Genomic DNA, 13,252 nt, shown 5'->3' on the forward strand with positions numbered 1-13,252 from the left:
TTGACAACTAATGCAAGCTAATGAAGGCAGTTAGCTTATAGCTTGCTTACAATACCTTAAAGAAAAGACAGAGGTCAGACCCTATTTCCCAAACTGTTAGGGTGTTGCTTTTGTCAAAGAAAGTAGAGAAAAATGCATTGTTTGGGGAAACATAAAAGTACTTAAATAAAACTAATAAAATCACTAAAGTGAAAAAACAAGCTAGCAAACAACTCACACAAGTAGGCTTAATCCATTTTTTTTGATGGTTTAAGTTATTTTGCCAGATTTTTCTGTGGTGTAAAGTTTATTTAGAGTGATTTTACAGCCCAAAATCTGCTTGGAAAATGTTGTAGCCATACCAACTTCAGATTGTAATCATATTTGATATTACTGATGGGGTATTGTGTTGAATGGAAGAAGCCTCCAGGAAAACTGTATGAAGCAGTTTGAAAACCTGCTTGTCTAGTATGAACAACCAGCACTGTTACTTTATATCTATGTTTAAAATATGGGAAAATACAAGTTGAGAGAAAGAAAATGGCACATGCAAGAGCAACTTCATCATCCAGTACACATACTAGCAGTGCAATTATTGGCAGAATCCTCCAGCTGAACCTCTTGTGTTTCTCTTTCTACAGTCTAATGTCATTTCTAGTTCTTGGTTTTACTGTAAAAAAATGCAGCAGATGCTTGATGTTTTCCTTCCCTTTGAAATGGCATCTGTAGCAGTAATTGCAATGGACTAGGATAATACAACAGACTTCCTTTTATCTTTTTCAGCTACAGCTTGGAGGCAGTACCACAGTTCTTGCAGTTGCTATCAGATGTAACCTTCGCAACATTGTTATCCAAGAAAAAGGCATCAGCATTGGCCTGTCAGACCCACGGAAGACAAAACAATTCTCAGAATGCCAGGAATGTCGCTGTCTTCCCCAGTCTGAGTGGCGTGGTTGAAGGGTCTTGCCACAAGCAATCTGTTGTTAGCAGTGTGGCGTGAAGGAGGAGAACTGTGGCATCCTTCTCCACTCCTACCGTCACTGCCACTCATGGGGGAGGGTGACACTTCTACAACCTGCTCATCACCTTGACTGGGTCACATGACCACAGGATTGGAATAATAGAAAGAACTGTACAGTGCTTTGTTTTCACAAACACATCTTTCATTTCTAAATGCTAAGTTTGGTAAACTAGTAACAACGAGGAGGTTGGACAAAAGATTAAAGAAGAAAAAATGCGTTGTTCAGACAGACGGCACAGCAGGTGTTCATAACAGTTGTTGGCCTCAATTGAGCAAAGGAGTGGTGATATTCATGTCTTTTGGATAATTTTGTACTTTTCAAAGTGCATGGTACCTTTCTATGCATCTCTAAAATACACATATACAGTCAAGTCTTTATGGTTTTAGCGTTATATACTGAAGGCTATCTGGATAGGAATCTGGATTTCACTTTAGAATGTTCTGGGTGCTTTAATTTCAGTGAATTAGCTGAACTCATCAGCCATTACCCAAAAGTCTTTGCTCTGAAATGAGATTATGCCCCTATATAAGAATGGTAAACAGAACTCAGAGCAGAGCAGTATGAATTTGGTCTGATGGGAGTCGAGTTTCATCAGTCTTGATTCAACAGCGCAGTGAGTGGAGAGGCCATACAGGGGGAGTTTTTAATAATGTCCTCTAAAAAATAGTTTGTTTTGGATGTAAGGTGAGAGATTTCAAAAATAATGTTTACTTAAAAGATTATGCAAAAGTAAAAGGAGAACTGATAGGATTTAACTGTTAAAGTAAGGCACTTTGTAGAATAACAATATATAGATCATTATATAAATGACTAAGGACACAAGAATTATCACAATTTTCTTTCATTTATTTAGTGTAGGTACAGATCCAATCTGAAAGTTAATTCTCTGCTATTTTATAACCAAAATAAGTTTCTTGCAGGTCTTCAAGTTGAATGCCAATGGTACCTTCTGTGTGTACCATTGTTCAAAACACTTTAGTTGAAGCTTTTGTTCAATTTACAGTGGGAGAATCTCCAATGTCTCACAGTACAGTGATCCTGTTAGTTGCCATCTTCTGCAATGTTGCTGAAATCCATCTGTTAAACAGTCACAAGCTTTGCTTCTTTAAAAAACACTGGTCATATGACTGCATGCGACTGGTGGCCTACTACCGCTTCTGAATGAAGAGTAAGCTCTAGGACTTTGAACTGATTTCAAACAAAGACTAACTGTGTCACACACAAGTCTGTTTATGAGACAGCACAAAAGGTAAACACACAGCTTCAGTTGAACACAAACAGTACTTCTCGATGATTGATTTAAGATACACATTATGTGGATGGGGTTATGCAGCAGAAATGAAACAGAAATGATCCCTATAGCATGAGATACTTCTGAATTACAGTTATCTTTGATGTGATGTTTATAAAAATGACATGAAAAATCATCAAATATGTGTTAGTACATCAGGTAATCCTTCCAACATGGCAGGGAAAAATCAAGCACACTTGTGTAAAAGATTTGTTTTTAGCTTTTGAGATATGTTACTATCATTTATCAATAACAGAGTGAAATATAAGACGTTTCTCTTCAAATGAATGCCCCCCTCCTACTCATGTATCTGTTCACAGGATGATTAATAAACTGGCCCTCACAATCAGACAACACATACAAAATAAACTGATGTGTAAATGAAATGAACCTTCAGAATCAACATGGGAAGTGAGCTGTTGTACTGTGACTATTTTCTCCCCATTACTAAGAGGAAGGCGAGGAAGCAAAGCACCTTTGCATACAATGAAAGGATTTCAATGGATCTGAGCAGCGCTACGATACAAACTGCATCTACTGCACTTTTTTTTTGATGGTTACTCAGTGAAGCTTCATATCTCCATAAACAAAACATCCCTCCTACCCTAAAAGTGCTTGTACAATTCAAGGAATGTACATGCCACCTCCTCAGGGCCTCTATGCGACCCTGTGGGGACTTCACTGACCTTGTGTGAGGCTCTCTACGCAGAAATCCTGCAGAGGCACGGCTTCATGAATCTCATACGGGGCTGACGCTCTATCTGAGGTGATTTCTACTAAGTGGGTTTGCTTATGGTCAACTGGTGATGTGATTTCTTTAGAGATCACTAGAGGTATACTGGTTATGTCTAAACCCTGAATATGAGCTTAACAGAGGGAATCTGTGTAGTTCTGTGTGTTGTGTGGATGATGTGTTGTGAGGTCTATAAAATATGCAAGATTAATCTCTTTTAGATCAAGACTCTAGAAGCAAAATGAGAACACGTCTCTGTTCCAGTACATGCATCCAGCTTCAGGACAGTACTGGTACAAGAGCAAAAATAGCTTTTGAAATCAGGCTACAAGTTCTGAAAGGAGTCCTTTAACATAGCACTTGAATATTAATATCAACACCTAGGAGTCACCTCTAACACATTTATGTAGAAGGACAAAAAACTCTTTTCATTCAAGTTCAATCATCTTAAGAGACAGAATACCTTGGTGTAACTTGATTATCTAAAGTTTAAGCTCTCTGGTTGCTCATGAAGTGAAAACATCATGCATCATTCGTAAATGATTCTTTTTGGATTGAAAATGTATCTAGCAGCATATTTATACTCTACAGTGAAATGTAGGCAGTCAAGCATTAGTCAAACTTGCACACTATCAGCAGATTATTCAAAACACATCAAGGAGGCGCTGTAGTGCTAAAAAAAAATCCCCTGTTCCAAGGATATTTCATTGAATGTCTGTGTGACCCACTGGGTGAGCCATCGGCTGATTGTGCCAAGTGACCACACTCAAACTAGAAGAGTCTTAGTGGAGAGCTTCACTGTGTGACATAAAATAACAGCACTTAGTGGTTTTTTGCTTGATTTGTCCTCCCTCTGCAGAGCTGGAAAGATCAGATCAAGATCTGGAAGGTGACAGGAAATTCCACAGTCAACTGCGTCGCTCTTAACACAGTCCAGAGTGCAGAGAAAGCCCGCTTAGATACTGGCTCTACAGGGGGGGGGGGATAAGTGCCGGCTGGGCCAAGAGGTTAGAAAAGGGGGGAGAGGGAGGAGAGGGTCTGCAATCCCCCAAAGAGCAGATCTCACGTCACCACTTGCTGCACTGTGGAGCGTTCATGAGAGCAGGACTGGTCTCTGCAGTGCAGCCTCCTGAGCAGCCGCTGAAGCTTGCTGGAGAAGTTTTTGTTCATCTGCCTGTACATGAGCGGCATGGCGAAGCTGCTGGAGAAAGCTAGCAGTTTGGACACGCATCTCAGGAAGTAATAGGTAGGTAAGTAATGTGCGTTGCTAATATACCCTGGTGCACCAGCTACAGTGTGTACCAGAAGGGTCATGTAGAACGGGGTCCACAGTATAAACTGCATACAGACTGAGGCGAGCAGCAGCCTGTGGATAGAAGGGTCCAAGCGGGCAGAGTCCTGATCCAGAGGTGTAGACTCCTTCCTGATGCGCAAAATGAGCACAAAGGCGTAAAGAACAGCCACAGCTGGAACCACATAGCCGATGAACATCATGATGGCATCAGCCGCTTCCTTATTCTGCATTTTGGAGCACTCCACCATCTTCGTAGAGATGTGGTTACACACGTAGAAAAGCAGCGAAGAGAAACTAGTGAGCACCGCCCCGCCCCAGATGAACCCACACACATGTTTGGTGTTATACACGCTGGACATGTATGTGCGAGGGAGCGCTCGCTCTATATAGTAGTCCAGACTCAGCAGCGTGGTGGAGTACATGATGACCAGGGAGGAGATGTTGAAGAGGATGAGCAGAGTGATGTAGACCTCGTTGTTGTACTCCCACACATGCCAGCGCGTGAATGTGGAGCTCAGTAGCTCCACAGGGGCCACCACGTTGAGCACGAGTCCTGCGATGGCCATGTTGACGAAATAAACATCCGGCATGGTCATGGACACCTTGTTGGAGAGGTTGACCACGACCAGCAGAGCGTTGTAGCACAGGCCCAGAGGGAAGCATACCAGGAGGTAGATGAGGGAGAAGATGGACAAAATGAGGCCGTAGTCCTGGCAGAGCCGGAAGTCCAAGCTGCTGTCCGTCTCATTGTAAACCATGCAGATCCACATCGCTGGGCTCTCACACAGGTCCAGTCTCAACAGGTCCACTGTGGGCAAAATGAGGGGAAACAGAGTTAATCACAGGGCTGATTAAACATTTCATTATGTGACAAGGGATTAGGGATGGGTACCTTTTACATGTGAAACCATATGGTACTGATGCCCGGTACCTGGCAATCGGTATAGGTACTCAACAGTACCAATTTTCGGTACTTTTTTCTGTTTATGTGGTAAAAAATATCAACTTGTTTGATGATAATTTTTTTTTTTTTTCAGTAAAAACATGTTTATTCTTCAATATATAATCCTGCAGTGCTGTGTTCATGACCAGCATGGAAACTTGCCTACTCTTCCACTCCCTCACAGTCACAAGGATGCCTTTAGGTACCCAAACATGGTACCTGTTGATTTTACGTGAATCAGTACCCGGTACTTTTGGCAGAATTTGGTCGGTACCTATTAAAGTACCTAATTCGGTACCCATCCCTAGTCATTATACAGTCTAGGTGAACAAAATGTTAAACAAGTTAATTTTCAGTATCAGCACATGAAGGTTTCTGCTAAAAACTCCAGCAATCATAGTTGTTAAGGTTTAACCTATCCAAATATATGACCAACAAAACAATCTGTAGTTGTTACATCGCCCATGAGCACAATTCAGCTTCTCTGTCATCACTTTGTGCTGGCAAGAGAAGCAGGCGAGGCCTTGACACAAAAACACGTCGGCCATGGAATGCCTATTATTCACTGAGTAACACTGTTAATTTCACTTCACTGCATCTGACTGGCTGAAAACAAACGCCTCACAATATGTTTCATTTGCTGGCTCAGCGTCAAATCTCGCCACTCCTGTTTGAGAGCCGTTCTGACTGCAGCCAGTTTTTTATGCCTGTGCAAGCTTTTTTCTTTTGCCCTTTTCACTCTTCACACGGCCGAGCAGCCAGATAAAGAAAAAACACTTCTCCAGCCAGGCACTTAACAGACTGCTGTGAGTGGAGCACATGCACCTTCTGTTCAGGTTACTGGAACAGTGACGGGGGCTGGGCACGTGGTGATGGGTAGATTTATAAAGAGTGAAATGTGACGCAGGCTCCGGCTGAGGGTTAGTGAGGACTTGGTCGGGGGTTGGAGTTCAGGGCAAGGTCATGGAAAATGGTCATGCACATGTCGGGAGCGTTTGTGATTGAGGCTGATGGAGCAGCAGGTTTTTAAAAACTGAGGTCACAACATTCAAAACTAGCTCAGGTCAGTTTTAAACTCAGCTAATGAAAATTTGATCAAGGAAAAGAAAAAATGATAAGACTGTGAAAACATTCCACGGTGTTTGTTTCCCTTGTAAATTTGCAGCGATGTTTCCACATGTTTGGCTTTTCTTCCAAAACTCCTTTAAAAAGAAAAAGAAAGTCATCCAAAAAACAAACAAACTTTACAAAAAATGAATTTTACTGAAAACTCCCTCATGAAATACAAAGTACATGAGGTCTGTTTTGTTTTCAGGAGGATGACTAACAATGCCAGTAAAGGGGAAGCGCTCCTCTCGTCTCTTACGTAACACCACAACAGAGGGACCGTTTTGGCCTTCAGCCTCAGACACATATACACACACATGAACACACACAGGCTCAGCCCCTCCTCTGGACTAATCCAATTGGATGTAATGAGACTATAGTGGAGGCTGGAGCTCCAGAGCTGGACTGGGGCAGGATCAGGAGGAGGAAAGTATAAAGTTACAGAAAAAGGACAGTGGTCAGGCCTCATGTGAACACGGTGACTCATTTACTATAACAGGCCTTCAGTATGTAATCAGCTTAAGTCCTTTCAGGGAGATTTTTCCCAACTTTGATGTAGATTGTCAGTAGTTCTCGCCCCTCACTCATCCAATGATCACTTAAGGAGAAAATTACGTGGAGAGAAGCTGCTGATAATTAAAGAGAACGCTCTGCATTATGGGTGCCTGTCCCCATTCATTAGCACCTGCAGTATTCAGACATCTGAGCCACCTTTTTATTACCACATGGGCTCTGTGTGCAGGCTGTGATAGCTGCAGGATACTGACATGTCTGCCCTGTAACGGAGCAGTGCTGCACCTTTAGTCTAATCGCAATTACAATTGGGATGTGCAATTATATAACCCCAAAAAGGGCTGCAATTTGAACTGCTGAAAGTGTGCACGTGTTTGCAAACCATCCACCCATCAGCTGCTCTGACTCCATGCAAATGAAATCTACAATGACAAAACAACAACTGAGTTTTCATCCTGACCCAAGCACTCTGATGGACACACCTTTGATATGCTTTGTCTGTTTCTTTAGCCCTCTGTTTTCTTGAAACCCTTTTATTTTTCAGAAAAGTTTGCTTGTAAGACTCTAAATTGAAGCTGTTAACAGCATAAAAATGTTTGGTAGTTCCTTTGCCAGTTGTCAGACAACACAGAGTCAACTCCTATTGACAAGACTGCAACTGTGTTTTGGACTTAAGAGTGACTTTGCTAATTGGCGACCTTCTGCCAAACATGCTGGTGATAGTTGTGATTATAACAACTGATGAAAAATACTCATCATCTTAATCCCAGTTTATATTTTCATTATTTTTAAAGTTATTGTGGGGATTTTTATGCCTTTAATTGGAGATGACAGAACTGTGGAAAGAGCAGGAAATGGGGCAAGAGTAGTGAGCAACCCATCCAAAATGTCTTTAATGACAAACTAAAGGCATTTCAAAGAGATGCACTTGGTTGATGGTGTCTAGTTAACAGGGTCACACTTTACGCTGAAACACCAGCAACGTCAGAAATTCCAAATCCAGCTTTTACTTAAACCTTGTTTCCACCAAGCAGTCCAGTTCAGATCAGTACAGTTTGGTGCAGTTTGCGTTTCCACAGCCAACTGTGCCCCCTCATGGTAGGCGGCATGTAAGCTGGATGACAACAGCCGCATCAGTAGCATAATACTGTGACACTTAAAGTGATACTCCGGGATGGAACAAGTTGGGTCCTATCACAAGGTTTAGGGCAGAAATTACCCCTACAGCAGTGTTTTTGTGCAGCAGAAGCCCAGGGCGCATGCGCCAAACACCCCCTCCCTGCTCCTCTGCCGGTTTCCTCTGCACTCAGATGGGGCCATATTTTACTTGACCAAAAACACAAATAAACGGACTCCCACCGAAAAAGTCTGATATCGGTCTGCATTCACGCTTTATTCAAAGAATTTTCAGCGCGTTACTTTCACACAAAAACACCGCTAAATAAGGCTCTAGTTCTCATCGTGCCGTAAAACGGCGCTACCTCCGCTGCAGAGCCACAGCTGGCTACGAGGCACTCGCCGCTTAGTGTATCAGTCTGCGCGTGCCGCGTGCCAGATATAAACAAACACAGGTGGTCTGCCAGGACGAAGAGACACGATGAGAGCTAGAGCCTTATTTAGCGGTGTTTGTGTGAAAGTAATGCGCTGAAAATTCTCTAAATAAGGCGTGAATGTAGCCCGATATCAGATTTTTTCGGTGGGAGTCCGTTCGTGTTTTTGGTCAAGTAAAATATGGCCCCGTCTGAGTGCAGAGGAAACCGGCAGAGGAGCAGGGAGGGGTGTTTGGAAACGTGACACAGTAAAACAAAAAGCAACGATTGAAGACATTCAGCATTTTGTCCTCTTTGTGATTGGCATGTAGCTCTTTGATACAAAGTGCAGTCAAGCTTTGTTTCAGAGACGCCAGGAGAAATGCAGCTGCTGTCGTGCAGTAAGTGACGATTCTTTCGACCAATCAACTGTCTGCAGTGTTGTAGCTCCACCTTCCGAGATCGGCTCAATTTAGTCTGGCACACCAACGGAAGGTCCTAAAAAATAGGGATGGCTCGTCTCGGTTATTTGGGGGTCTGTCCCAGGATTAGTCAGTGGAAACATTGTAAAACGCGTGCTGTGCTGAGACGAACCGAACTTAATTGCTTGGTGGTAACGGGCTATTGTGTAGACATAGAAAAAGTTTGTTCGAGCTTAGGTTATGACAAAATATGATACAGACCCCATATTAAGAGTGACCAATAGAAGGAAGCTTAAATTAAATTATGATTAATGTAAACAGATTTCAGGTTGACAGTAAAACTAAACTTTAATCTAACTATTAATTATGCTAATTAGATATCTTAAAAACCAATATCATTATTAATCAGATCTATTTGGTGCAGTTTGCTGCCTGGATTTAGTTTTCTGGATCAGACTCAGTGGTCTTCAAGATAGTTTCAGGTTTCTGACACAACTTTATGTCTTGATATTCAGAGGCCTGTACATGCTGTTACAGCTGTCTGACCCTGCCTAACCCACCGTTGGATATCTTGTAAACATTAAAAGCTGTCCAACGCAGCGTCCCTGAGACCTCTTATCTTATCACACCCAACACGAGAAAAATGTCACGCTGAGAAGAAGCAACTTGGAGGGAAATGTTGAGGTTTGTCCTGAAATTTCCTGGATTTTCTCAGGCGTACAAATGTGAAAAAGGCTTGAGAGAGGATTTTACAGTGAGTTTGAGAAAAAGCAGAACCAAAGGGAGAAAACATGCAGTTTCTACAGTGTGCACTAAATCTCAACTAGACTGTCAGCATCAATTTACTTCCTGCAACTTCTCCTCCAGAGCTGTGAGAGTCAGACCATTGTGGCTCTGCACATTCTGCCAACAGCCCACGATAATGAAATCTCTACTTTTCCACTCAGCTGAGCGACAAACAGGCGAGGTGAAAATGTACGCTGAGTCTGAGACTTGATGGCCTTGTGTTGAATGAGCTGTTTGTGTTTACATTCAAAGTGAAGAAGAGCATTTTATGTCAGGAGCATTTCAGGGAAAGCTGCTGATGGAGGTGATGCTTGGGTTGAGCTTAGGTTGTAGCTTCTGGGATGAAGAGTCAACATTTCAGGTTCCCAGCTAGTTTTAATTTTTTTTGTGTATTTGTCTTTTATTATTATCCACAGATGACAAATGATGGCTTCGGGTTTGCATCACAATCTACAGTTTGCTTTTCCATTTACTCTCCGCACATGATGACTTCTTGTACACAGACAGAAACATCAGCTGATGATGCCACTCAGATGAAAATCAGTAACCAGAACACCTCCGAACAGATTTTACATACAGATTTAGATATTAACTTTTTTAATTTTTTTGACTATTTTTCTGGCGAAGTGGTACATTTGCTGCATTCTCATGGGCGTTCTTCTTGCAGTAATAAAGCAATGTTTTTGTATTGTGTCCCAGATCTCATACATTTTAATCTATATCTACAAGTTAGACTAAATGAAATTTAAACCAGGGTACATGTAAGTTCCAGTAGCTCACGTTAAAGACGCCAAACCTGAAATGACACGACTGAGCCTGAGTTAAAACATAAAGAATAATCTGTGTTGGGTCTCTTTCCCGGCTTAGACTGCAGCCGTAGACTTAGATAAGCCCCCTCTGAACTTCTTGCCCTGCTCTGTGTCAAGAGTGGTTACGTTAAATATTCCCAGAGGGGGGGCGGACCCTGCTTCAGCATGCTTCAGCCCCACCAAACATGATCCCGTAGCAGTGACGCCCACGTGCTTGACGTCTCAGCGTTTTGAAGCCAGATCTCTCGCGCTGATGGGAATAGTGTGACATGCTGGGCCCACACCCCTCATATTCCCTTACTGGAATTTACTGCCGCTTCTCAGAAAAAAGTAAAGAGAGTGATGTCACATGATTCACTACTTATGTCAGTCTGCACCAGCGTGCTGCGTAGCTGCAACACAAAATACCACATGAGGAAAGTGAGACTAAATGACGCACATCTACACATGTTGTGACTGCGCAGCAGTGTCAGAGGTGGAGTTTAACACCATGACACTTGACGCACAGAATCTCCTTGTAATTAACTGTCATTTGAAGTTCAGTGGCTGTGTTCTGTATGTGTTTCATTCAGGAAAAGCTCTGAATCTTTTCTGGTTTTACGAATTCCTCAGCTGCCTGCTTTTCTTGGAAAGCAGCCCATTAACTGAGAGCATTAATAAGAGATCTGACTTCAGGTGCTTGCTAATGCTGCAAAACATTTTGTAAATTAAAATAACTAAGCTCTCATAGGGGATTTAAATACTTGACTTAGACTCAATTTCTGTGGAAGCATTTTACATAATTCTGCTGAAATCATGGTTAGTTTAGAAAGAAATGAGTCACAGGAATTATTCCTGGTCGATATGGGCGAGACAACTTAACTTACAGATCAATCAGCTTCCTGCCAGCACTTTTTCCTCTTAATCAGTGAATCTACAAACTTAACCAAGAAGCTAAAACGTCCAAATTTTGATGACTGAATTGATTCACTGTTGAAAAATCTTAGAATTGCTTTTTGAGAAAACCATAATTCAAGTTCAAGTGTAATCAAATCTCTGGTCAAGCACAGGTCGCAGTCAGTCTCGACAGCTTCCTCAGCCTCTTTTCACAAACATGTTGAACTGTGACAGGAATCAACAAAGTCAGAGTTCAGTGTTTAGCACAAAGCAGGCTTACTTCCCTTAAGCCACAGCACACATGCCCATGTCCCATTCGGTCACATGGATGAAGTTGAGGACCTCAAGTGGAAAGGCTAAATCTCAAGATGTGTTTAATTTGCTGAGCTCTTATTTATTCAAGCAGAAAGAACATGGCTTGATGTGAGATACTGTCAGGTGGATGTGTGGGCCATGAAGAGAGACTACAGACGTCACCTCTTTACATTCATTCATGAAAACTGAGTAATATAGTGTTATTTAAAATCTTTGGAGAATAATAAAAGAAAAGTGATCATAACAAAGCCATCAAATCTTAATTAGCTGTGAATTTTAGTATTATCTTAGTTTGACAACCTTAATATCCACTCTATCAAAGGCTGCACATCTAACAGATCAATAATAACATTCCATTAGCTTTGTTACAATGGCAAATGTCATAACCACAATATGTGTTGTTATTCTACAACTCAGAAACTACATTTTCCTCCTTCTGCATCTCAAAGAGCTTTCAACTTAAAAGTCTTTTGATCACACTGATACTACTTCTCCCAGCCCCGAGGCAAGCTGATCCCGTGAGAAACATCCTCTAGTGTTGTTTACCGATAATAAACCAGTCGTTAAAACCGTGAAGCTATTACAGCGGTAGGGAAAAAAGTGCAGCCTATCCCCTACGTCTATTTGTTATTGCGGACATTGTGTCTCTCCATCACACTTGACTGCACAGATCAAAGCGTGGATAGCTGTCACGGCTTCACCATTATCCAGCCGTTTCTGCTGCTATTGTTGGCACAACTAAAGCTAAGTTGCTCACTCGCACCTAGCTACCTCTAACGGGACAACTGAACTTTTCTATCGGCATAGTCTGATAATTCATGAAAAAATATCGCGTTAATTGGTTAAAATGAAATATAAGAGAGGAAAAACTCACCAGAAACGTAAAGCTCTTGGTTTCACCTACGGAGGCATAAGGTTTGGATGTAGCATTTCCACTGCCATTCCTCAGTCGTTTCATTTGACAAACACACGTCCAAAATACGCACTTCGGCTCTCCTCGCGCGCTCAAAGCGTAAAAGCAGAAAAAACAACCGTTTTACCGCACGTCGGTAGGAACGGTCATCCTCTATCAACTTTTCGGACGAGGCTTGTTCTGAAAAGGGGCTGTCCGTTTCTGACTTTACTACTGCTGGAGTGCTGCTGAGCCCCACACTGTGTACACACGTGACCCTCCCCCACTGCCTCCTCGCTCTGCTCTCTTGCCTCTGCTGCTCTTCGTTCGCGAGGCCCGGACGGCTGTGCTCTTCCCTGATTGGCCGGGCAGCTGGGAGGTGGGGCGCGAGGGGATACTAGGGGGAACACACACATTCAGGCACACACGTACGCAATCATCAAACCATATAGGTGAACAAAATGAAAGAGTAATATCAGAGGCCCACCAAAGTCCAAAACTCAAAAATTGCAGCCAAAATTGTGTGGCCATACTTCATCCTGGGTAGGGGGTCAGTCTGAGGTAGGGTTTGCAGGATTTTCTTAAAATAAAATGTCAATTTTTATGAAAATAACCCTACTCAATTGTCACCAATGGGCCTCTGTCTTGGCCCTCTCCCCAGCTTGTATGCTGATGTTAAGTTGTCTCAGGAAGTTTCTGGGTTGAGAGTAAAGGTGGTTACCTCAGCCAATCACAGCGTGC

The 13,252-nt window shown here is 42.4% G+C and overlaps 1 protein-coding gene across 1 annotated transcript; it reads right to left on the minus strand.

The window, feature by feature from the left end:
• Window positions 1–1,845: 1,845 nt before the first annotated feature.
• On the minus strand, window positions 1,846–12,813 carry gpr146 (G protein-coupled receptor 146). The gene is made up of 2 exons (XM_074695780.1): window positions 12,494–12,813; window positions 1,846–5,127 (listed from the first exon to the last, which is right to left on the minus strand). Exon 2 carries the CDS (start codon window positions 5,087–5,089, stop codon window positions 4,088–4,090), a length of 1,002 nt encoding a protein of 333 aa, XP_074551881.1. The 5' UTR covers window positions 5,090–5,127; window positions 12,494–12,813; the 3' UTR covers window positions 1,846–4,087.
• Between the last annotated feature and the right edge of the window lie 439 nt (window positions 12,814–13,252).

This window comes from Halichoeres trimaculatus, unplaced genomic scaffold (genome assembly GCF_033239565.1).
Source record: "Halichoeres trimaculatus isolate MK-OKI-2021-1 unplaced genomic scaffold, fHalTri1.1 fHalTri1_scaffold_20, whole genome shotgun sequence".
Classification (NCBI taxonomy): Eukaryota; Metazoa; Chordata; class Actinopteri; order Labriformes; family Labridae; genus Halichoeres; species Halichoeres trimaculatus.

Coding starts and splice junctions, on each gene's coding strand:
- gpr146 (XM_074695780.1), bottom strand. CDS start 5,089: ATGTGGATCTGCATGGTTTACAATGAGACGGACAGCAGCTTGGACTTC.